Source organism: Eumetopias jubatus, unplaced genomic scaffold, assembly GCF_037043125.1.
Source record: "Eumetopias jubatus isolate StellerSeaLion01/CBP00866 unplaced genomic scaffold, mEumJub1_p1.0 scaffold_15, whole genome shotgun sequence".
Lineage (NCBI taxonomy): Eukaryota > Metazoa > Chordata > Mammalia > Carnivora > Otariidae > Eumetopias > Eumetopias jubatus.
In genome coordinates, this window is record NW_028274821.1 from 62,831,305 (window position 1) to 62,857,438 (window position 26,134).

The following is a 26,134-nucleotide window of genomic DNA, read 5'->3' on the forward strand; positions in this document are numbered from 1 at the left end:
CGTCGCCATAGTTTACATTTTACAATGTCCTGGCAGAGCCAGGAATTTGAAGGCTTTATACACTCTTAGGATTAGTTTAATTTTCAGGTTCTGGTTTAAGATGTTAGTCTGAGCACATGTATTTAACTCCTCCATCACCTTCCTCAAATCCCAAATTTCTGCTGTCATAATCAAAGGAATATAAAAATGCGGGAAATCTGTATTCATGCCAGCCACATTGATGGAAGAACACCAACCTCATGCCTGTGCTTGTGAGAAACTTCTGTAATTTGTAGTGCAGATAACTTCAGACTAGTGAAGTTTGACTACCCATATGAAAAGAAGTAAGTGAAAGGACCTCTTACAAAATCCCACCAAACCTTAACCTGAGGGGTTTGGGGTGAGAAGGTTACAGGAGCAAACGCTCATTCTCCTTTAGGAAGAAGCACCTGGTTTCATTGCTCAGGGAGGCAGACTAGAGTGCTCACTCCCCACTCACAGTTCATCCAGGCATCATGCTAACTGAAGTAGGAAGCACTGCCGTGGTTGAGCAGAAAAGGGCCAGTCCTGCAGGCTACAGAGGGAGGCAGTCCTCCTCTTCATTCAAGTGATAACAGCAAAGTAAAACCAGATCTTCAGCATTATAGGGAAGCTTCCCCATGGCAAGTTTCAAATGACTAATTTTTCTGACTTCTATTTAGGGTATCTGCAATTCTAATATGACAAGGAAAATTATAATTCCGGAATTCCCCATTTCCATTGTTTGGGCTTGAAATATCTAAATGAAGGCTTATAAAGCCTTGTGAAGCACTTACTTCATTTCTAATGCTAAACATACATAAATCCCTCATTCCCAGGTCTCTGTTAAGCAAACAGCCAAAAAATTACCAAATGAAAAGATTCAGTGGTTCAAAAGAAGTGAACTGAACTGGGTAAATCAGAGTAGGTGTCATCCTATGAAAAAGACTTAACCTCGGAAGAACTTTCAGACAGTCCAAAGTCCATTTTCAGTTAAAGATCACTTTTAGATGAAAAGCTCAGTTGGGCGCCTGGGTGGCTCAGTCGTTAAGCATCTGCCTTCGGCTCAGGTCATGATCCCAGGGTCCTGGGATCGAGTCCCAGATCAGGCTCCCTGCTCAGCGGGAAGCCTGCTTCTCCCTCTCCCACTCCCCCTGCTTGTGTTTCTGCTCTCGCGTGCGCGCGCGCTCTCTCTCTCTGTCAAAATTAGTAAATAAAATCTTAAAAAAAAAAAAGAAAAGCTCAATTGATGAATTATTTTTAAAAATGTAATATTGAAAGTGAGTAGTAGACTGGAGACTAATATTTTAGAGCCTAGTGTGAGACAAGCTTAAGGCAAGACAAGCTTGAGAAATTGTGTTACAATTCAGGGAGAAAAAGACAGTGAGCAAATTAAGAGATGTAGAGGATAAATCTAGGTGATCCAGTATGCTTACTACAGAAATTCCAGAAAATGACATACAAGCAGACAGAAAAGAATGTGCTACCAAAATTAATGAAATTAATGAAAAAATACTTAACCAAATACATATAATAAAAAAGTGTCAGTTTCAAGAATAAAGAAAAAAATTGTTTATGCATTCAGCCCAAGGTAACACTGCTTACCTCTAAAAGAGAAAAAGTTCAGATTTTCTTCTTTTTTTAAATACCAAAAGGCGGTGGAACATCGTATATTAATTGTTACCCCAAATTCTTTAGATCAGTCAAGATTTTCCATATATAAAAGCATTAGCCATCTTTAGATAATTACATATTCAGTGTATAAGGACCCATGTACTCGAAATTACTAGAATTAGGATTCTATCATAAGAAATCCAAATAAAGATCTCAAGAATGGGAAAGTTACTTCCTTAGATGAAGGCTGAAGAGCAGAGGAAGAGTAAGTGGATGTTGACTGAGCTGGTGATCATGAAAGGGGGGCCAGTGGGCGAAGACTGGATGATTCACTTGTTCTGGATTTGAGCCTTTATGAGCTTCTGGAATGAGGTTCTCTGACTAATGGGAGTAGTGGCCAAGTATAGGAAATGTGGAGGATTAGGAAATTGTGGTTGCCACCTTCAGTGTATTTGCTATTGTTGATGTTTATTTCATTTGAGGCCCTTTTTCAGGAAAGCCATCATCTGGCCTTGGTCCCGTCGAACTGGCAGCTGTCATTGCTGGACCAGTCTGCTTTGTCTGCATCTCACTCATGTTGATGGTTTATATCTGCCATAACCGTACTGTCATTCACCATCGCGTGCCAAATGAAGAGGATCCTTCCTTAGATCGCCCTTTTATTTCAGAGGGCACTACATTAAAAGATTTAATTTATGATATGACGACATCAGGTTCTGGATCAGGTAATGGAATTATTTTTTCTTTTTCCTAAGAAATCTTTTAAAAGTTAACTGGATTATTTATTTTATTAGTTGGCTAAGCCAGTTTGGCTTAGTGTGTTTTAAAACTTGGGGTAGTGTGAATACAGATTCCAACTTTAAGCCCAATAAAGATCTGACTGTGACTAGTTTAGCATAGACAAATTAGAATGTATTTTACTGTTGAAATAAGTAAGTCAGCTTCATGTTTGTATAAATTTCAAAGCTTTCTCACCTTCTTACGACTCCATGAGATAGAGAGAATAAGGATAATTATTTTCTTATGGGTGAGGCTGAAGTTCATGGACACTCAAATGATCTGCGGCTACCCATTCTATTCAGGACTGTTTAGCAGCTTTAGTTTTATATTTGAAAGCAAGCATGACAGAAAATGTGTTTGGAATTGTGAAGGTTTTTTGCTTTTTTAACATACGAAATTGCTGTCTTTAGCTCAGACCTAGTTTTTTATTAAACTAATGATGATTTTCTCACTTTAGAAAAATGTCTAACCACCTTATTATTTAATCTAGCTTTATGGATTCATGGCCTCTGTGATGTTTGCTTTTCTCAGTTCCATTTGCTGATTCTTGTGGTTTCAGAAATAGACTGGTTAATTGCCAGAATCATACCTTGAAGTGGATTTTGGTATAGCAGTGCTTCATGTTTAAACTGAAAGGGATTTATTTTTTCACTTGCATGTGCTTTGAAAGGACACTAAGAAAGAAAGACCCCTGTCCTCTACAATATTGTAATTTGACACTGGGCCAGGAATCAAGAGATCTAGATTCCAGTGCAAATTTTGTCATTGGTTGGCTCTGACCTTGGTTAAACTGTTTTTCTTCTTTTGGGCTTCTGTTTCCTCATCACAAATATGGAACAGATCCTGAGATATACTGTCTTTTGGAAAATATAAATCAACTTCAAAGAAAGCCTAGGTTTATGGATAAAATGAAGATTTGAAAATATACATAATGGTGGCGCCTGGGTGGCTCCGTTGTTAAGCGTCTGCCTTCGGCTCAGGTCATGATCCCGGGGTCCTGGGATCAAGCCCCGCATCGGGCACCCTGCTCCTCGGGAAGCCTGCTTCTCCCTCTCCCACTCCCCCTGCTTGTGTTCCCTCTCTCGCTGTGTCTCTGTCAAATAAATAAAATCTTAAAAAAAAAGAAAAAATATACCCAATGAAAATTTCACTAATTTTATAATTGAGTTACTAAATGAACATTAAAGCAGAAGTTGTGACTGGAGGAAGAATATGACTGAAGCATGAAATCACATCTGATACTACAGAAAGTTCACACAATGACAAATGTCTGTTTAAGGAAATGAATATATATTGATTTATATGCATATCTGTTGAGTCATATAAGTATGAAGAAACTGACTTCTTGGCCTGAAGTCGTCTGTTGACTTTGGCCATGTATATTCAGTAAGTGACTTCGATCCATGACACTAGGACACATACAGGCTTGCACTGGAACCCAGGTCTTTCAAGGCAGCCTTTAAGGATCCCTGAGACCATTGTGAGCAGGGAGGCAGCTAGAGGTTGGATTGAGATGGAACAGCCTTGGCACTGAAGATGTGACCGTCTTTGGGCTGGAGTGGTAGAGGAGTGGAGAGAGCTTGTTTTAGGGCTTCCCCAGGGTTTCCAGTTGATTCTGAGTTAGTCCAAAGGGTTCCCAAAGGAGATCAGGCTCATTCTAGAAGTCATCCTAGATCAAAAAAACTGTGATAAGCAAAGACCAAAGTCACAGAAAATCAGGGTGACTACAGATCATTTGGAATTAAACCCTTGTTGCCAAACTTTACACCCAGGGAAATCACAGCTGCTCATGCCACTTGGCACAGTAGCACTCTATCATGCCTCCAGGGGAATAAACCTACCTAAAGGATTAGAAGAAATTGCTGTCTGGAAGGCGGCAGAGTTCTGAATAAGAATACATTTATTTACTTTTTAAGATACAGACATGAAGTCCAGAATGAAATCACTCTTTTTCCATTTTATCTGTATTTTTAGATACATCAGGAACCACAGCTCTGTTGTCTGAAAGCTTCTCTCTCTCTTTTTATGCCTTACCCTGCAAAAACTTGTCTACGTTGTTTGCTAGCTCTGTGGCTTCGGGCAGTTAGCTGATGTCTCATGCCCAAGTTATTTTATCTTTAAAACGAAAGTAAAGAACCCTGCCCTGTGCACGTCATTGGATTGTTGTGAGGTTCAAGTGAGACAAGATGTTTTGATAAATTGTAGTTCTGTCCAAATGACAGGTGTTACTCTTATTGGAAAGATATTTGGAAGAAAAATCTGACATATGGTATCAATTTGCTGCATTGTACCAAAAAAACTTCGTTGAAGATCGCGATCTTCCTGTCATAGTTCATTACGTGCTGAATGGCCTCCAAATTTATTGAGACAGAAGCTATCTTATGTTGAATGATAGCAGAAAATGCCACCTGTTTCCCTTCTAGTCATTATAAAGCCTTAATGCTGTCTCATGCGTGGGACTCATGACTGTAAGTAAAATGTCTTTATGTAATACCCTTTTGTTCTTTCGCTTATTGAGAAAAGGTAAAACTAAACATTTCATGTTATGAACTCATATACTTATTATTTAGTATCATGACGATAGTGGAGGAAAGGCCTGGTCTCTATTTCTCAAAGACTGTATCTTTAACTTGGACACTGTGGGCAGCTCTATGCCTGAAGCTAACCTAATCCCTGTTGCATTAATTCGAATCACAGGTTGTGAGTGTGCCCTTATTTAAGCTGTCATTAGATTGTAAAGTGTGTGTGTACATGTGCACATGTGCCAGTTTTTGAAAGAGTGTGAATCTCTTAGGCCACTGTCTATTATGTCTTGTTCATGCTTATAATCTCTTACAATGTACGCAGGTTGTTCAGGTCTTATTTCTATTGTTCACTGCATGCGAAACTGCTCAGACCCTGTTTCCCTATTGAAGTTTTTCTCTCAAGCAGTTCTAAGGATACAGAAGAGGAAAGCAGAGAACATAGAGATTTGAATTAGCCCTATTTATTTTTCTCTTTAGAAGAAAATTACTACTTTTTAAAAATGCTCATGTATTCATGTGTATGGTGACTAAATATAGATAATATGATGAATCTAGATTTGGCTTTGAATTTTAGTTTGGGATCTAGAATCCAGTGATAATGGGGAGACAAAAATTTTCTTTGTCCTGGTAGCCTTTCTTGACCATATCATTTACATGGGACCTGAATGTGTTAGACATTTTCAGACTTCCCATTTGTAATTCCCCTTTCTTCTGTACTCCTTGCCTTTCTAACTTCCAGAGTAGCCTCCTGAAGTTAACTCTTAAGTGTACTTTAAATCTTGAAGTATATCATATGACCCCATTCAAAGGCTGAAAGAAAATTTTATAAATTAGTATCTATACTAAACAACACAATTAAGGTTCCTAGTGCGTAAATTGCTTGTCTTGAAATGGTTTCTGTGATAATTTTTACTGATTTATTAAAATCAGTATGGATTGTACATACTGATTTTATGTTTCTTGTGTTCACAGTTTTCTCCTCATTCATGAACCTTTTCAGAAATTTTTAATAGTTCCTGTTTCATCCACAGCTCTCATTGGTCATCTTTTTTTTTTTTTTAAGGATTTTATTTATTTGACAGAGTGAGAGAGCACAAGCTGGGGGAGTGGCAGGCAGAGGGAGAGGGAGAAGCAAGCTTCCCACTGAGCAAGGAGCCCGATGCAGGACTAGATCCCAGGACCCTGGGATCATGACCTGAGCTGAAGGCAGACACTTAACCAACTGAGCCACCCAGGTGCCCCTCTCATTGGTCATCTTGAGCTCAGCATTCAGTACTCTTCATACTCTGATGACAGCTTCCCTTCTCTTCCACTGCTTTACCACACACATTGCCTTCTGTTTAAATGAGCTGGTTCCGTAAACAATCATTCATTTTCCTCTTCTACCTTTGCTTTAATATTCCTCCTGCCTGAAAATCTTATTTCCTCTTCTCCTGTGGTGCTATCCCTTCTGTAAAGGACAGTCAGATTCAATTTACTTTATAAAGCCTACCTGGACTCTCTAGGCAGGAGTTTCTAGATTCTTTTATTATATTTTTTATCCTATTTTCATTTTATTATGAATTACTATTTTTGCAAATGTAGTCTGCTGCTCCTTAGTGAGATTGTTAAGTTCCTTAAAGACAGAGCTTTTGGAGTTCTTCTGTCACTCTTTAATGCTTATTTTTATCTTTAGGTTTACCACTGCTCGTTCAGAGAACAATTGCAAGAACTATTGTGTTACAAGAAAGTATTGGCAAAGGTCGATTTGGAGAAGTTTGGCGAGGAAAGTGGAGAGGAGAAGAAGTTGCTGTTAAAATATTCTCCTCTAGAGAAGAGCGCTCATGGTTCCGTGAGGCAGAGATTTATCAGACCGTAATGCTACGTCATGAAAACATCTTGGGATTTATAGCAGCAGACAATAAAGGTCAGTAACATCTGCTTCTCCTTTGAGTATAATGAAACCTACTTGAGCCTTTCTACAAATACGGCTACTAAACATTGTCAGATTTGATGAGAGATAAATGTTTGTCGTACAGATTAGACCCATTAAGTCAAAAAGAATATATTAGAAACCTTTACAAACAGGCACTTCTTCTTTTTTTTTTTTTTTAGAGATTTTTTATTTATTTGGCAGTGAGAGAGAGCACAAGCAGGGGCAGTGGCAGGCAGAGGGAGAGGGTGAGGGAGAAGCAGGCTCCCCACTGAGCAGGGAGCCTGTTGCGAGGCTCAGTCCCAGGACCCTGGGATCGTGACCCGAGCCGAAGGCAGTCGCTCAACCAACTGAGCCACCCAGGCGCCCTCGCTTCCCATTTTCTTCAACGATATTTATTTCTTCAGAATATTGTTTAATGATTTTCTCTTTTGCTTTTCTGTATTTTCAGATTTATTCTCAGTATGCATTTATTGGGGTTTTTTTTTTTAGTTTATTTCTAGAAAATTTCCAATATATAGAAAAGTGGAGCGAGTAGAGTATAAAGAAACCTGTCACCCAGCTTCAACAGTGATTATTAGCTCATTGCCAATCATATTTGATCTGATTCTGCCTACTCTGCCTCTGTCTGAATTATTTGAAGCCAAAGATATGATAATATATCTTTTTATCCATAAACCCCTTTCTTTTGTATCTTTAGATTAAGGAATCTTAATGCAGCGTGACCAAACTCGTTTTCAATTTTTATTTTATTTTTTTTAAAGATTTTGTTTGTTTATTCATGAAAGACAGAGAGAGAGAGAGAGAGAGAGAGAGAGGCAGAGGGAGAAACAGGCTCCCAAGGAGCAGGGAGCCCGACGCGGGACTCGATCCCAGGACTCTGGGATCATGACCCGAGCCGAAGGCAGACGCTTAACCATCTGAGCCACCCAGGCGCCCACCTGTTGTCAATTTTTAAAATGTCATCAGTATCCAGTCAGTTTCACATTTCTGCAGTTGTGTCTTCTTTTTTTTTTAAACAATTGGTTACTCACTTTAGGATATGAAGTCCACACATGGCATTTGGTTGATATTTATCTTAAATCCCTTAAAATTGCTTTGTTTCTCTTGTTTTTCTTCTTGCAGTTTCTTGAAGAAACTGGATTATTTGTCCTGTAGGGCTTATCACATTCTGGATTGTGTTGATTGAATTTCCGTAGTATCTCTGAACTTTGTCCTTGTATTTAAAAACTGATAGTTAGGATGAGAGACTAAGTCTGAGTAATTGGATTGGTTTCCTGAAAATACTGTATGCCTTCCTATATATTGTATACTTTGTATTATATACTTGTATACAACATACTGTGTATTGTATATTATATATTGATATATATATCACATTAAGAGCCATCTAATATTTGATTATCTAGCTCTTTCTTTAAAGATTTTATTTGTTTATTTTAGAGAGAGAGAGAGAAAGCGCACAAGCGGGGGGAGGAGCAGATGGTGAGGGAGAGAGAGGGGGAAAGGGAAAGAATCTCAAGCAGACTCCCCGCTGAACTCAGAGCCCCACCTGGGGCTTGATCTCAGAACCCTGAGATCATGACCTGAGCCAAAAACGAAGGGTTGGATGCTTAACCGACTGAACCACCCAGGCGCCCCTTGATTATCTCTTTTTTGTGACTTAGGGCAGTGATGGATGTCATGGCTGTAGGCAGTGATTTATCAGTGGCTACTACCAATTCAGTATTACTTAATGTAAAAAGAAGACAAACAAAAGCAGTGATCATAGTTTGACCAAGTCCTTAGTTTTCATTTTCTTCTGCCTTTGGCACCATTTAGCGTCCCCTCTAACTTTTAAAACAACCTTACAAACAATGTTCTGTGACTCTAGATTTTCTGTTTATTTCTTATTTCTTAGTAGTTGTGTTTGTTTTCTAAAACTCTTTTTACTGATTTGTATGAAGGCTCTAAGTCTACAAACAGTAATTGCTCCCTTGAAGGACTTAGCCACATGCATAGTTTCAAACTCAGCTGTGGTGGTTGCTTTTAAATCTGTCGTTTGGGGCTCAAACCTGACCCAGGCCCAACATGTTTTAGACATACTCCAAGTTGCAAACACCCTGGCGCAAAATGCCCTTGCCTTTGTGCCCTGAACTTTCTTTTCCCATTTGCTCAGGCAGCAGCCAAGCTAAGCTGGTGCTGTCATCTGGTGGTCACCATGGGAACTGGCTCACCCTCTTGGATCTTCCTTACTCTCTCTGTCAGGGTTAATGGACTTTGCCCAGAATCTAGCCCATCCACTCTATTTCCCTTCTCCTTTATCTTTATCTTCCTGATATAGTTAATTCCACCTCAGACAACCCTTTATATTACACGGCCTCTTACATATCCTTCTTCTGCTTCTCTTGTTAATTACCTCAGAAAATCTCCCTTTCTTCCATCTGCCTGTGTTCCTCTTAATTTGTCAGCCTTTCAGAATTCAGTCATGATTAATAAGCATGCAGATAAAAATAGTGATGCATTTCTATCAGGGAAAAGAAAAGGTACAAGTTTGAATAGAATCAATTTATAAAGTTTATGAAGAGTAAGCTTTGTTTATATATAAAGTTTGTAAAGAACTAGTGTCGTGAGTATCTAAATTGTTTTGAAAGTACCCAGAAATCCCCTCCCGAATCTTCTGAAAATACCTTTCTTAATCTCATCTAATCAGAGTTGCTTTCCTTCAAGTACAGCTTTCAAAATTATAGAATCTATTTTATGTCAGTTGGGGTGGGGTTTTGTTTGTTTGTTTGTTTTTTACAACCAATAGGGAAGGAGACAGCCCATTTTAAATTCTTATGACCCATGCATTCCATGAAATGCTTAATCAGTTGTTCTATTTTTTAACTCTTCTTAACAGTTTTGCAAAAGTAAGGTATTCTTGCTGTGTAAAAGAAGAAACAGAGCCTCATTGGTTAAGAAACTTATCTGAGGTCACATAGTCAATAATAACTAGGCCCTGGATTTCCCCCCAGGTCAGAATGACTCCAAATGTGTATCTTTTACTAAATTGTGCTGCTTCCTAGTGTATGGTTTTCTTGCTACTCCTAGGTTAAATAGACTATTGTGGACCAGACTAACCTAGAAGCCTAGCCAGAGTTTTTACCATGATTCCCATGGGAAAACACATTTCAAATCCATGTATTTTTGGAATACATATTCCTAGTTGTCAAAGTTCAGAATCACCTTGTGTAAAACTGGGTTCAGCCCCAGCTTTTTTTCCTCCTGACATTTTAGTTTCTGTTCCAGCTTTACCATTTGTCAATGATACCACTATTTTTATATTTTTTCTAAGCTGGAAACCTTGGAATAATAATCCTCTTATCTGGCTTCTTTGTGAACTGAATATATAGTCTGTGATTAAAGCTTGCATTTCTTCATTTAAGCTCACTTTCAGTTTTATCCTATACTATTCCATTCCTACTGTGGCTACACTAGGCTCCAGATACTTCTCATCTTCCACCCATTCCCCTTTCCCTTCCTCCTTCCAGAAACAACTACTGAGCACCCCACCTGAACCAGACATTTTTCTAGCCACTCAGGAGTCCCAGCTCTGCTATCATCTTCTGTGTAGATTCGAAATCACCATCTTTGAACTATGATTCCTTATCTCTTAAATGGGATTAGTTATCCTTGCCTTATCTCAAGAATAGGGGGCTTACTCAGGGGATCTAAAAGATATGTATGTAAAAGTATAAGACAAAGTGAAAATATGAAGGAAATAATATTCAAACCTAAGGTACTGTCGTCAGGTTGCAGTTGTGGAATTCAGGATTGAGAGTAAAAAGTGGTAACTTCTGAATAGATAAATTGATGTTCTACAAACCATCTGAAACATTGTTACTCTACTCTACAGATAATGGCACATGGACTCAGCTCTGGTTGGTCTCAGATTATCATGAGCATGGATCCCTTTTTGATTATTTGAACAGATACACAGTTACTGTGGAAGGAATGATAAAACTTGCTTTGTCCACAGCAAGTGGACTTGCCCATCTCCACATGGAGATTGTTGGTACCCAAGGTAACTCAAAGTACTTATGTTATTTAAGCTTTAAATTCCCATGAATCTAATGTCTGTTAGAAAATTTTTTAAGAAGACAGCCTAAGTAAAGATGTTTAAAATGCAGTTTTTAATGAAATTATTTTATCTTTCTGTTGAAAATCTCAGGTGGAGTTAGGAATATGGGAATTTGTTTAGAGATTCTCTAGTCGTTGTAACAACACTGATATGTATGTGAGTTCTTAAAAGTAGCATCTAGTCTTGTGATTTTTGAGGATCTCGACTTCAGAATTCAAGTTTGAAAGAACGTGTGTTTTTATGTGTAGTATCAAATGTAATGTGAAAAATGCTTTTTTAAAAATCAACATGCCACCTAATGTTATCTGGCCATCTAATAATTATATTTGACTCTGAGATAAGGAGACTGCATGAGACCATTTTGTAGTTGAAAAATTATATATTAAATTTTAGTTACGAAATTGTTATGGTATGATTTTTATGCCATGTAGGATTGTCAAATGCCAATATATCTCTGTCCTCTAGTGATTATCCTCTTGCCACCAGGTGGCTCCCTCACTCCCCACTTTACCACACACATGCTCTTTCACATCTTAGTCTCTCCCTCATCTTTGTAATTGTTACTGTTGTTGATAATAACAGTTGTATTGCGTTATGATTCACATATACAATTCATTTTAAGTTACAATTCAGTGGCTTTTAGTGTATTCACAGAGTTGTGCATCACCACGTCCATTTTAGAATGTTTTCATCACTCCAAGAAGAAACACTGTGCCCATAGCAGTCACTCCCCATATCCTCCCAAATTCCTTAGTCCTGGGCAACCACTAATCTACTTTCTGCCTCTATAGATTTGCTCATTCTGGACATTTCCTTTAAATGGAATTGTATCATATGTGATCTTTTGTAGCTGGCTTCTTTTCTCTTGGCATGTTCTCAGGGTTCATCCATGTTATAGCATGTATCAGTACTTCATTCCTTTTTATGGCTGAGTAATATTCCATTGTTTGGATATACCACATTTGTCCATCAGTTGATGGACACTTGGGTTGTTTCCACTTTGGGCTTTTGTGAATAATGCTTCTATGAACATTGGTGTACACTGTGTGTGTGTTTGTGTGTGTGTGTGTGTGTGTGTTTTCAGTTCTCTTATACAGTGGAATTACTAGATTATACAGCAACTAACGGTTTTGAGGCGTTACCAGACTGTGATTCTTTTTTCCAAAGTGGCTGCACCATTTTACATTCCTACCAGCAGTGTGGGAGGGCTCCAGGGTTTCCACTGTTAGTATTTAAAGGTTGTAAATTTAATACTGACTGCATTATAGTTGGTAGGTAAAGGAAATGGTGTAGATGCTTGGTCCTTGGACTGAAATATCAGTCTGTGACAAGAGTTCCATAAATAATTCATAAGATGTCAACAAACAAACATCTTTAACCCCCAGTCTTTGAGTTGTTAGACTTACAATTTTTGGGTACCATTTTTTGGAGCATCTTATTTTCTCTATTTTCTTTGAAGAAATGTAATTTTAGCAACTTTTGGTATAATGATTCACTTGAGGTTGTTTAGTAATTGTCCAGGTATTGTGGGTGATGTGAGCTGAAATGCTTTGACATTGGGATAGGAGTAGAGGCTTTGAACCTAAAGGGGAGAATTGTGATTGGTATCACCTTTTAAGCAATCGCGTTTACTTTTGGTTTCTTTAGGGAAACCAGCCATTGCTCATAGAGATTTGAAATCCAAGAATATCTTGGTAAAGAAGAATGGAACTTGCTGTATTGCAGACTTAGGACTGGCAGTGAGACACGACTCAGCCACAGATACGATTGATATTGCTCCAAACCACAGAGTGGGGACAAAAAGGTATGCTTGTGAAGAGTGTTTATTAGCTTCTGAAATCAGCTTCTTTTTCATTTCCTTCTCATTTTTATGTACACACCTTCTGAAACTCAAACCTGTACTTTATCAGATTGCCCACAGGTAGAAGATCTCATGGTCTTGCCTGCTCTGAAGCCAAGGTTACCTGACTTTTAAAGATGCCTGCTGATGAAAGGTGGCCCTTCCAGAAAATATTATCATTTGTTATATTAATTATAATAACAATAGTAGCTGATGTTTACAGGGTGCCCAGTATGTGCCAATCATTTTAATGTGTCATATATATATATAATCTCAGTTAATGCTCTCTTCAAATGCTATACTGTAGCTAGCCCAACTATTTTCTGATTTTTAGTTCCTGGAAATACACCTTTCTTTCTCCCTTAGAATTTCTGCATATACTGTATCCTAGAGCAGACTTTGCCCTGCTGTTTCCCTGACTTGTACTCACCCTTCCTTTCTCAGAGGTAGCCCTTTCCGGACTGAGGTACCCTTACCAAGGGCTCTCATAGCAGGCTGAACCTGGACCATTAGGGCACTTAGCACATTATAACTCTCCATTTATTTGTCTGTATGTTCCATTGGTTTGCAAGCTGCTTGAGAGCAGCCTTGTGTTTGTTCAATCCACAAGTTTTCTAAAGAACATGACTAGGTGGGTGACATTGTCCTCATTTCACAGATGAGGAAACAGCCCCGTGGAAGGCAAGTCACAGGGTCAGCCTCATGCACATGGTAACCTGAAGAGCGGAGATTCGAACCTCGGCCTTTCTGACCCAAAAGGCCTTACTCTGTGTATTATCACAGCATGTTGCCACAGCATATCTCCACATCACTGCCTCGGCCTCGGATAGAGCCAGGCTTCATTCTATCTCAGTGGTGTTTATGATTTCTGGATTCAGCAAGGACTCTCGGAACTCTTGACTTAGGCGCCCAGGACAGTGGTCACTGCAGGTCTTCATGAATCCTGATGTATAACTTTAGTAGGGTTTTTAAAACTTCAGAACCCTACAACGTGGCATCAGTAGGAGGACTGGCATTCATTTTTTATCTATTATTTTGTTCCCTGGATTATGTCCTCATCCTTTCATCCTGTTTTAGTGAGAAGACTTATAGATTAAAATATGTGGTCCCCACATAGTACTTGACAAAGTAGGCGGTGTGTGTTAAGACATTCTTAATAGCCATGATTGTTACATATGTGTCTTTCATTGGAAGCTAAGATCATAAGGCAGATAGCGTGAAATTGCTGTTTCAGCTTTTCACGGCATTTAGTTGACATCATTAATTTTCAAATCAGTTTGGATATTTAATATTTTTCTTGAGTTTAATATGATCTCAGTTATATAATATTGAATATATATGTCTATATATGTATAGTGATATCTGAAAGAATGTTGATCAAAGTGTTAACAAGGGGTGGTAGTAATGGAATGAGTTTTCACTTTGTACTTTATGAACTTTGAGAAAATTTTTATAAGTATGAGTCATTTTAAAAAGTAGCAGAACCATGCTGAAAGGGGAGAAAAGTCTTAAAGTTAATACCGATTTTTAAAAAAATTCTCAGGAAAAAAAAATATATGAAACAGTTCAAAAGTAAAGTGACCACCATTCCATAAAGTAAATTGCTGACTTCTTTTTTAGGTACATGGCCCCCGAAGTTCTAGATGATTCCATAAATATGAAACACTTTGAATCCTTCAAACGTGCCGACATCTATGCAATGGGCTTAGTATTCTGGGAAATAGCTCGACGATGTTCCATTGGTGGTAAATTTCTCCCCCTCCCCCAACAGTTTATTATGAACAGAAGCTGTTCCTGGATAGCCTTTTTTTTTATTGAATGAAATTATACACATCAGCGGTCTAAAATTATGTTCACCAGGTGATCACTGAGAGTGCCAAAGAAAATAAAGGAGATAAAACCTGCAGTAAGGGGAAATGACATGACATGCTTATTTTAGTGTATTCTTTTTCTATTTCCATTTGAATCTTGGGAAGCATCAGAAACCAAGCCCTTGTTATCTTGGAATATAGTTATTTAGAATGGATGACTACTTGAGAGGCCACCCAGGAAGCTGTTTCTAGCATGTACCTGGGTCAAACTACCCCCCTTCCCGCCAAGAGTGTGGTTCTTTTGTCTAACTTCTTAGCTGGAAGTTGTATATACAGAATACAATTACATTGCCATTATACTACTTTTTAAACTAAGTTTATTTTAAGTTAATTTTAGATTGAGCACTTTGGATATTTACTTGAGCAATAGTTTCTCATCCTTGGTGGCCCAGGCTTGGTTGAGACTAGGGTCTCAGGTTTATGTGGCAGTAACAGGGAGAGTGTGTCTCTGTATTGTAGCAAAGAGGACAGATCCAAGTAGAGGTAAAGGATTTGCACCTCAGATTTGCCTGTAGGATTTACATCTCCATGGTAGAGTGTATATCCCTATACCAAGGCTGAGCACTCACAGAATAAAAACTCTCATTTCTTGCACATGAGGGTTCTTCGGGAAAATATCAATCAGGTCATTACAGCTCATAGTTAACCATCATTAAAATAGGTTTTGCTGATCCCATAGTGATATTTAGTTTCAAGGTGTGGGCCCAGTACCAACTCAGAGAGATGGGTTGTTGATGCAGATGTAGATGAGATAGAGCAAGCTAGAAGCCCTGTTCCACTTCGCTAATTAATTAATGGAACCCTGAAATAGGACTCTTGGGTCTTCCTGGACAAAGAATGGTCTGGCATTATCTGAGTAAATTCTTCAAAAAATATATATTTTTTAACCAATATAGGAATTCATGAAGATTACCAGCTGCCTTATTATGATCTTGTACCTTCTGATCCATCAGTTGAAGAAATGAGAAAAGTTGTTTGTGAACAGAAGTTAAGGCCAAATATTCCAAACAGATGGCAGAGTTGTGAAGTGAGTATTTATTTTGGATACTACACAATTTTCTAAACTGTTTCTGCTTGGTATGTGGAAATTTGCTACTTTTCTTTAAGGAAAATAGACACAGGAATTTTCTTTTCTTTTCTTTTCTTTTTTCTTCTTTCTCTTTTTCTTTTTTTTACCCCATGGCAGTTAAACCAGTGAAAGAAAAACAGAGTAATTTGGTTTTCATGTTTAATCTCAAGGACATCAAAAGGGCCATGGAGCATTTGCAGTGGCCATCAATGTCTCAGAATAGTATTTAAATCTACCAGTGAACCAAGGCACCTGCATTTTCATTTTATCTGTCTTTTACATGGAATGTTCATTCCATTTACATTTAATGCACTTATCAGTATGGATAGGTTTAAGTTCACCATCTTTTTTTTTTTTTTTTTTTTTAAATATGTGCACTCTCCAATCCCCATCACCTATTTAACCCATCCCCCCCATGCATCTCCCCTTTGGTGATCATCAGTTTGTTCTCTGTAGTTATGAGTCTGTTTCTTGGTTTGTGTGTGTCTCTCTCTCGCTCTTAACTTTTTTTCTTTGCTCCTTTGTTTCTTAAATTCCACATATGAGTGAGATCATATGGTATTTGTCTTTCTCTGACTGACTGGCTTCACTTAGCATTTTACTCTCTAGCTCCATGCATGTTGTTGCCAATGGCAAGATTTCATTTTTTTTTTTTATGGCCAGTATTCCATTGTATATATACCACATTTTCTTTATCTATTCATCTATCAGTGGACATGGTTGCTTCCATAGTTTGGCTGTTGTAAAATAATGCTGCAACAAACACAGGGGTGCATGTAACCCTTTCAGTGTTTTTGTATTTGGGGGGTAAATCCCCAGTAGTGTGATTCCTGGTTCATAGAGTAGTTCTCTTTAATTTTTTGAGGAACCTCCATACTATTTTCCACAATGGCTGCACCAGTTTGCATTCCCACCAAGAATGCAAGAGGGTTCTTTTTTCTTCACATCCTTGCCAACACTTGTTGTTTCTTGTGTTTTTGATTTTAGCCATTCTCACAGGTGTGAGGTGATATCTCATTGTAGTTTTGATTTGCATTTCCCTGATGATGCACGATGTTGAGCATCTTTTCATGTGTCTGTAGGCCATCTGGATGTCTTCTTTGAAGAAATATCTGTTCATGTCTTCTGCCCATTTTTTAATTGGATTCTTTGTTTTTTGGGTATTGAGTTATATCAGTTCTTTATATATTTTGGATACTAACCCTTTATCAGAGATGTCATTTAAAAATATCTTCTCTGGGTGCCTGGGTGGTGCAGTTCAGTTAAGCATCCGGCTCTTGGTTTCAGCTCAGTCATGATCTCAGGGTGGTGAGATTGAGCCCCCTGTCGAGCTCTGCACTCAGCGTGGAGTCTGCTGAAGACTCTCTGCTTCCTCTGCCCCTTCCCCCACTCTCTTCTCTCTTTCTCTCTCACTCTAAAATAAATAAATTAATTTTTTAAAAAAATCTCCCATTCAGTAGGTTGTTTTAGTTTTGTTGATTGTTTACTTTGCTGTGCAGAAGCTTTTTATTTTGATGTAGTCCCAATAGTTCATTTTTGCTTTTATTTCCCTTGCCTCGGGAGACATATCTAGAAAAATGTTGCTACAGCCAATGTCAGAGAAATTATTGCCTGTGCTCTCTTCAAGGATTTTTATGGTTTCAGGTCTCACATTTAGGTTTTTAATCCATTATGAGTTTATTTTTGTGCATGGTGTAAGAAAGTGTTCCGGTTTTGCTCTTTTGCATGTAGCTGTCCAGGTTTCCCAATACCATTTGTTGAAGAGACTTTTTCCCTTAGTATATGCATTCCTCCATTGTCAAAGATTAATTGACCATATAATCGTGGGTTCATTTCTGGGTTTTCTGTCCAATTCCATTGATTTCTGTGTCTATTTTTATGCCAGTATTATACTGTTTTAATTACTACAGCTTTGTAATATAACAGTCTGGAGTTGTGAGACCTCCAGTTTTGTTGTTTTGTTTTTCTAAGATTGCTTTGGTTCTTTTTGTGTTTCCATACAAATTTTAGGATTGTTGAAGTTCTATGAAAAATGCTGCTGGTATTTTGATAGGGATTGCTTTAAATGTGTAGATTGCTTTGGGTAGTATAACAATATTTGTTCTTCTAACCCATGAGCATAGAATGTCTTTCCATTTCTTTCATCGTCTTGAACTTCTTTCATCAGTGTTTTATAGTTTCCAGAGTACAGGTCTTTTACCTCTTTGGTTAAGTTTATTCCTAGGTACTTTGTTGTTTTGGGTACAATTGTAAATGGGATTGTTTTCTTAATTTCACTTTTGCTGTTTCATTATTACTGTGTAGGAATGCAACAGATTTCTGTATGTTGATTTTGTATCCTGCTACTTTACTGAATTCATTTATCAGTTCCAGTAGTTTTTTTGGTGGTCTTTAGGGTTTTCTATATATAGTATTATGTCCTCTGCAAATAGAGGTCACCTACATTTTATTATTTTTTTTAAAGATTTTATGTATTTATTTGACAGAGAGACACAGAGAGGGAACACAAGCAGGGGGAGTGGGAGAGGATGAAGCAGGCTTCCCGCTGAGCAGAGAGCCCGATGTGGGGTTCTATGTGGGGCTTGATCCCAGAACCCTGGGATCATGACCTGAGCTGAAGGTAGACGCCTAATGACTGAGCCACCCAGGCGCCCCCACCTGCATTTTAAATGAATGTGTCCTTTTGATCAGGGCAGCCCGGAACAATAGGATGGATCTGGATGGAAATTAGGAAGCCTGGATTCTAGACAGCCTGGGCACCATTTCAGAGTTTGACTTGGGCATATCATTTCAGTTTTCCAGACCCTAACATGCCTTTTATTTATTTTTTAAATTTTTTATTGTTAAGTTAATCACCATACATTACATCATTAGTTTTTGATGTAGTGTTCCATGATTCATTGTTTGCGTATAACACCCAATGCTCCATTCAGTACGTGCCCTCTTTAATACCCATCACTAGGCTAACCCATCCCCCCACCCTCTAATGTGCCTTTTAAAAGGAGGAAGTTGGATAAGGTGATTGGGAGGATGGTTCTGATGATTTGACATCTTACTCATCTGATTGCCTGTGTGACCATTCACCAGGAATGTAGGAAAAATGCTTTCCAGCAGTGTCTGAGATTCTCAACCCCAGCTCTTACAAAAACTTTAGAAATATTTTTGTACTTGTAAATTTAAAGAATTCCTAAGACAAATTTTATTTAATCTATATGTAATTGCTAGCTGTCACTGTTACAATATTGGCAAGGCAGAGCATTTTCCTCCAGGTGTGAAGTTTTATAGCTGAAGAGGAATAAAAAGCTAGTGACTTAAGTAGTTGATTTTACATATCAAAATCATGTAGGACTCGGGGCGCCTGGATGGCTCAGTCCTTAAGCGTCTGCTTTCCACTCAGGTCATGATCCCAGGGTCCTGAGATCAAGCCCCGCATCGGGCTCCCTGCTCTGCGGAAAGCCTGCTTCTCCCTCTCCCACTCTCCCTGCTTGTGTTCCCTCTCTCGCTGTGTCTCTCTCTGTCAAATAAATAAAATCTTTAAAAAATAATAATAATGTAGGACTCAATGGTCGAGACATTGAGAGAGCTCCTTAGCTACCTCCCAACAAAATCAAGTGTCCAGGCCCAGATAAAAATACGTCTTAGCATGCTCAGAGAATTTGCATGTTTAACAAATGAAATTGGGCTAGATTTTGTCTTTTACAAATTTGATCTTGATATTGCAAAGTGCAAACTGGAAGTATTCATGTATTCATTAAATAAGTAGAGCACATTATTAAACAGATGGCTTTTTAAGCATGAGGAAAAGTTAACAGAAAACATTAAGAGTACACATGCAATTTGCAGTTACTGTCACATCGTGCTGAATTAATGCCATTGCTGTCATTTTTGTTTTTTCTCCATTTGGCTAGTTTTCTGTTTCACTTTACACTAATTCAGTCTTTTGCTTTTCTGGGGTTTATAAATCTCCTCTCAATAGTTGAAACACATTAAGAACATGAAACTGATAGAATAACTAAGAAGTATCTTCCAGAACCTTCTGAGCTTTTCCAGTCTGGACTTGTAGCTACCTAGGCCAACTGAGCAGCTTTCATCTCGGGAGATCCCTCACCTTTTGTCCTGGGATTCTCTTTGCCTCTGTTACAGTAACTCTTCCTTCCTGGACCCCATGACTTCCTGTTTCTTGGTTTATTCAACTCCCGCCATCTTTTAAGTCTCTGCTCAGATGTTTCCTTATTAGTAGACATGATACCCCTTTAAAATATCACCTTCTTTCCCTGGCATATTGTATCTCCTTCCCTAAATGATGTTTCTCCTTAGCACTTACCACTGACGGTCCATGTATTTCACTTGTTTATTAACGATATGCTTTGGCTCCCTAGAACGTGAGCTTTATGAAGATAGGGATTTTGTCTGTTCTCTTTTGTATCCCCAGTACCTAGGATGGATTCTGGTAAATGGTAGGCTCTCCATAAATTTATAATTTTGTAGAATTGAGTATATGTATGAGTTGGGCATTTGGTCATTTTTATATGGAAACCAGTGTTCATTTCTAGGAAATGCCCCTGAAGTATTTCTTTGATTTGTTCCTTTCTGTTTTCCTCTGTTCTCTTTTTTCCACTCTAGTTTTGAATGTTAGACCCCTTAAGAGGCCTTCTCATTTTCTTATCTTTTCCCTCTTATCCATCCTTGATTTTTTTTCTAAACTTTCTGCAAGGTTTATCAACTTGTATCTTTTTTTAATCAGGTTTATTTTCCAGTTCTTTTGTCACGTTTTTGCAAAGTCAAACAAGAAGCAGGAAACTGTCAGTGATGAATATGAGTATTTTCTTTATCTCTTTGAGGATATTAATAAGTTATTGATATTTTCTTCTCTGTACAACTGTTTTGTCCAAGTTACTTTGGTCTGTTTGTATCAGCTTCTGCCTTCATACTGCTTTCTCTGATGTCTGATCAAACTCCTATTCTCTCTCTCTTTTTTTAAATTAACATATAATGTATTATTTGTTTCAAGGGTACAGGTCTGTGATTCATCAGTCTTACACAATTCACAGCTCTCACCGTAGCACATAAACGCCTATTCTCTTCATGTTTAAAGGCAGGACACTGGAAGCTGATGGAAGCTTTATGCATATGAACAGCACTTACCCACTGTGACCTTTAGGGTGACCTAACTGGGTTGCTTACATCAGTTGTTGGGAGCCACTGATATGTCGGTATCTTCAGGTCTTTCCTCTTGGGCTCACATTTCCCCGAGAAGACTCTTCCAGTCTCTTGCCTGGAGGAATATCTACAAGTTGCTGCCTGTGTTTTAGGGAGAAAACCTGTGGTCTTCTCATTTGTGAGTTGTCAGTATGGAACTTTGCCCCCATGTTCCCCAAGTCAGAAATCTCTGTTTTACCCTCCCAGATACAACCTCTAATCTTTTGCTGGGGTGAGAGTGGGGCAGTCACCCAACCGTGTGAAGTTCGGGGAGGGGCAGGTATCTGGGGTTCCAGCTCTTTTGGCCAATCCTCATGTTTTTAGCTTGAACTTCACATCAGAGGAACTCAATGCAGTTAATTCCTTGGTTCTAGGGAGTTTCTATGTGAGTCAGGTTCCTTTTTTGCCTTGACAGCTCTGGTTTAGGATTCAGCTTTTTCAGGTCTGCTAAGTAAGTTGGCCCTCATCCATCTGCTTTCCAGCTGCTGACACCAATACCCCACTGATGGGAATTGAAGTCATTTCTATCTATTTGCTCTTACAAATAATGCGGAAATAAAACAATTGAACATATGTCACTTGGAAAGAAGATGTACAGAATAAAGATCTTATTCAGATGAATGGAAAGCACTCATTGGCACTCATTAATTATTTTTCTTCTATTATTTTTGCAGGCCTTGAGAGTAATGGCTAAAATTATGAGAGAATGTTGGTATGCCAACGGAGCAGCGAGGCTTACAGCTTTGCGTATTAAGAAAACATTGTCACAACTCAGTCAACAGGAAGGCATCAAAATGTAGTTCTGCAGCTTTGCCTGAACTCTGCTTCTCCTTCAGATCTGCTCCTGGGTTTTAATTTGGGAGGTCAATTGTTCTACCTCACTGAGAGGGAATAGAAGGATATTGCTTCCCTTTGCAACAGTGTAATAAGGTCATCGAGAAACTCCCCAGGATTTCTTTGGACCCAGGAAACGGCCGTGTGGGTCCTTTCTGTGCACTATGAACACTTCTTTCCCAGGACAGTTACAAAATGTTGTGTAGTCTACCTTTATTTTTTATTAACACAAAACTTGTTTTTTTGTTTTTTGTTTTTTTTTTAAAGATGATTGCTGGTCTTAACTTTAGGTTAACTCTGCTGTGCTGAAGATCATCTTTAAGGGTAAAGGAGCTGGATTGTTGAGTTATATAAAACATTTCTTATTTTTAAAGAAAGTGATTTATTCCTGGTTAGTACATTCTCAGAGGATTCTGAACCACTAAAGAGTTTCCTTGATTCAGACTTTGAATGTACTGTTCTATAATTTTCAGGATCTTAAAACTAACACTTATAAAACTCTTATCTTGAGTCTAAAAATGACCTCATATAGTTGTGAGGAACATAATTTATGCAATTGTATTTTGTATACTATTACTGTTCTTTCACATATTCAGAACATTACATGCCTTCAAAATGGGATTGTACTATACCAGTAAGTGCCGCTTCTGTGTCTTTCTAACGCTTACAGTCTGTGTGTCTTAAAAGCTGTAGTATTTTAATTCAAAAAATTTATTTATCTGGGTAACCCAGACTTTTCTGTTTTGTTTATTGGAAGGTTTTTTGTAGTATGTCATTTGGTATTCCATTTTGAAAATGCCTTTCTCCTACCAAAATGTGCTTAAACCACTGAAGAAATGAAGTGGCATTAATTGATAAATGTTATCATGGTCATTTTTTAATATTCTTACATCAAGCTTTTGCATCTAAGTTGTGTTGTCTAAGTATACCTTAAAAAAATCAAGTGGCACTGTAGATGCTTATAGTACTCTAATAATTTAAAACTTGTAGCATACAGACTAATTTTTCTAAAAGGGAAAATTTGTCTAGCTGCTTGTGAAAAGTTGTATGGCATTCTGTAAGCCATTTTTTTTCTTTATCTGATCAAAGACAGTGTTATTTTTTTAAGAAATGAATTACATTTAAAATTAGGGTGTGTTAATGTTAAATAATAGGCCTTTTTCTAGGAAGGTAAAGGTAGTTAATCATTTGAGTAGGTAACAGGTGTGCAGGAGAGTTACAGTTGTTATGTAGGAGTCAGTGTTCGGTGGACTTTCTGTCTTTGTAACTAAGGTTAGAGTTAGCGTGGTTCTGAGGTCTCACTACACTTTGAAGAAGGCAGCTTCTAATTCAGTCTTTTCTTCTGTGTGCAGATACTGCAACTGCTTAATTTACATGGTTAGGTAATAAGTTTAGTATACCCTTGATATTTGGGAGAGTGGTAGCTAAAGAACATTCTGAAATTTGGTTCTCCGTTTACAGATGTTTTCAGGCAAATTCTGTGTTTAAAGCAAACTTGTCATGATCTTCACACTAAGTTGAAACTGGCTTATAGTAACTGATTTTTACTTCCAGTGCTAAAAGTCTTTTAGGGCTTTTACGGTTTTCAGAGTTCTCTTTATCACTGTGATCGTATTCTGATGGGAGAAAAACTATCATAGCAATGAGGCAAGACATTGACTTTATAGTGCTATCAATTTCCAAATGAAAGGGTCAGAATAACCTTTATAGTATTTGGTCAGTAAGAGATAGTGGCCATTTACGCTGACTGAGCTGCATTCTGATCATCTCTTTTCTCTTACACATAGAATAAATTTGAAAGACTATTTGGTCTTAAAGCCAAAGTAATTTTAGAATGAATGACATATGCATAGGAATTTAGTGTCAGTTTCATGTGTTTAAAAACATCATGGGGAAAAATGTGCTTAGAGGTTAATATTTTGACTCCAAATTTGAGTTTTTTTCTGTAGTTACCATGATTTTGTCAAAGCAAATGAATGACAGACGTTGAGGGCTTTGTTTTTATAATTATGTTATATTTCCTGTTTAGTAATCTCTAGCTCTCTGATTAGGTACTTTTTTTTTTTTTCTTGGCCATTTCTACGCCTACCAGATCTGCTTTATGAAATCCAGGGGACCAATGCTAAAACTATTTTTATATAATTTTAAGAACATACAAAAAGTTCTTGTCTGATTTAAAATTGAGATACATGATTTCTCACTTTCATATAAGGTAATCAACTTTTACTGAAGATACTCTTTATTAAATCAGAGATTGAGTTGCAATTATACTCTTGCCTAAGTGGATAAAATGTACTTTTGGTGAGTCAGGGAATTTTTTTAAAAGTTGGAGTTTAGTTCTAAATTCGGTTTACATATTACTGCAGCAAATTCCTTTTCTGGCTAATGACAGTTTGATAAACTCCGATTAGTTAATATTGAAAATGAAAGTCACTTAAAAATGAAATAGATCATGATTACTGTGGCCATAACTGCAGATAACGTTTGACTAGAGTATTGATTTTCTCATTTAGATACACAAGCCTTTGTTTATACTGCCTGTCTTCAGATGCTCACCTTCCAAAATTAAACTTGGTTTAAAATATACCTTCAGACCAGTTACTTGTCCACATCCATTTCGTCAGTACCCCGGAGGAGTGGGGATGCGGGAGGTGTGACCCAGTGGGGCACAGGTATCCCTGGCCCGCCCTTCCTGAAGTTTCTCTCAACCTGCCTTCTTGCTGGTCCCTGACTTAGAGATGAATTGCCTTGCCACCACCCTTCCTCGCCCACCTCCCTTCAGCAGCCTTTTGACTGAATAGCTGCTTTGGAAATCTAGAGTAAAATGGTTGATGGAAATGTGGGACATGCTTCCATTTCCTTGAGTCACTGAATGTTGCTGGGAGGGTTCTCCAGGTTTGGAGATGGGGTGGATGATGGCCCTGCTGGCTGCCTTGTTGTGACTTCAGCTGTGGCCAAGGAGTGGGAAGGCAGTGAGGTAGCAGTCATGGCAGCAGGAGCTGTGCCAGAAGCAGCGGCACATCGGGTCCTCTAGGGGACAGGGCGAGGTCCGAAGCCCGGAGTCTAAGTCTGCTGTAGTGATAGTGCTCAAGAAGTGCCTTGAGTCCGTGCACAGTGACATGGTTAGTAACATCAAGAATTCCACATTTCAGTTCTTGTTACAAAATTTCAGTGGTCACTTGGCCATTCTGCAGCTCATGCATGAGCTACCTTCAGTTCCCCCTCTACATCAGAGCTGTCCCGTATAGAATATTTTATAAAACAAGATGGCATAGTGCTAATTAAAATGCAGAACAAAATCAGTATCCCCTTAGACATGTCCTATCAAGAGTTTATTTTTATCCTTGCACTGAAAGAGTGATTAAGTCAGCTGTTTCTTTTTGTTTCTTGACTGTGGCAGTGTTCTGGCTCCAAATGATGGAGATTCCAAATAATGGTTCTGTTACAGCATGGCAGGAAATGCCAGTTCAGATATTTTTGAGATCCTAAAGAATAGGTCTGCACATGTAATCTGTAGCTCCTTGTGTCTGTTTTGGAATGCTGGACTACCCATGGGCCCTCTCTCTAGGAATGCTGGAATTCTAAGACATTCTGAGGATTGTCAGTACACTTAAACTTTTCAACACCATTATGCAATCTTATTTGTAATTGTAGACTTTAAAGAATGTGTTTAATAACATTCAACCTGTTTCTTAAAGCTTAAAAAAGAACTTAAGTGAATTTGTTTTTATTTTTTAACGAGATTTGTGAATTGAATATCATGAACCGTGTTTTGATATCCCTTTTTCACATTGTGCCAATGGAATGGGGTGTTTGATATTTCTTTATATGTCAAGGAGATGCTTCAAAATGTCAATTGCTTTAAACTTAAATTACCTCTCAAGAGACCAAGGTACATTTACCTCATTGTATATATAATGTTTAATATTTGTCAGAGCATTCTCCAGGTTTGCAGTTTTATTTCTATGAAGTATGAGTGTTATGTTGCTAAATTACTGAAATGGTACTGTATTGTTTATATTTGTACCCCAAATAACATCTTCTATAGTTTTTGTTTTCTGTATTTTATTGTATTTGTGCAAAATTCTTTTGGCTTTATCAGTGTGATCTCTGCCCTTTCAGATGTGTACAGAAAATGTCCATATAAATTTTCATTTAAGTTGAATGATTTTGAGAAAACTGTAAAGAGGAAAGAAAAACAAAAACTGCAGTTCCCCATAAGTTTTTAAAAGTTGTATATTGTATTTGTAGTAATATTCTGAATGAGTTGTAAATAGGAAGTAGAAGAGCGATGCTTATGTCAAGTCCTAACACTACAGTAGAAAAATGGAAGCAATGCAAATAAATGACTTTTTTTCCCAAGTGCTAGTGGCATAATTTAAAATAAACTG

At 38.0% G+C, this 26,134-nt stretch overlaps 1 protein-coding gene across 2 annotated transcripts in view; it reads left to right on the forward strand.

Annotated features, from left to right (window-relative positions):
* Nucleotides 1-26,105, forward strand: part of TGFBR1 (transforming growth factor beta receptor 1) — a 55,110-nt gene extending 29,005 nt beyond the window's left edge. The window contains exons 3-9 of one of the 2 annotated variants that reach the window (XM_028108689.2): nucleotides 2,094-2,336; nucleotides 6,592-6,822; nucleotides 10,706-10,873; nucleotides 12,578-12,734; nucleotides 14,391-14,515; nucleotides 15,538-15,668; nucleotides 21,584-26,105. In XM_028108689.2, coding sequence (XP_027964490.1) covers nucleotides 2,094-2,336; nucleotides 6,592-6,822; nucleotides 10,706-10,873; nucleotides 12,578-12,734; nucleotides 14,391-14,515; nucleotides 15,538-15,668; nucleotides 21,584-21,709 — 1,181 coding nt within the window. In that variant the 3' untranslated portion in view covers nucleotides 21,710-26,105. The remainder of the gene's footprint in view (nucleotides 1-2,093; nucleotides 2,337-6,591; nucleotides 6,823-10,705; nucleotides 10,874-12,577; nucleotides 12,735-14,390; nucleotides 14,516-15,537; nucleotides 15,669-21,583) is intronic. The other variant, XM_028108690.2, reaches the window with a different exon arrangement.
* Nucleotides 26,106-26,134: the final 29 nt, after the last annotated feature.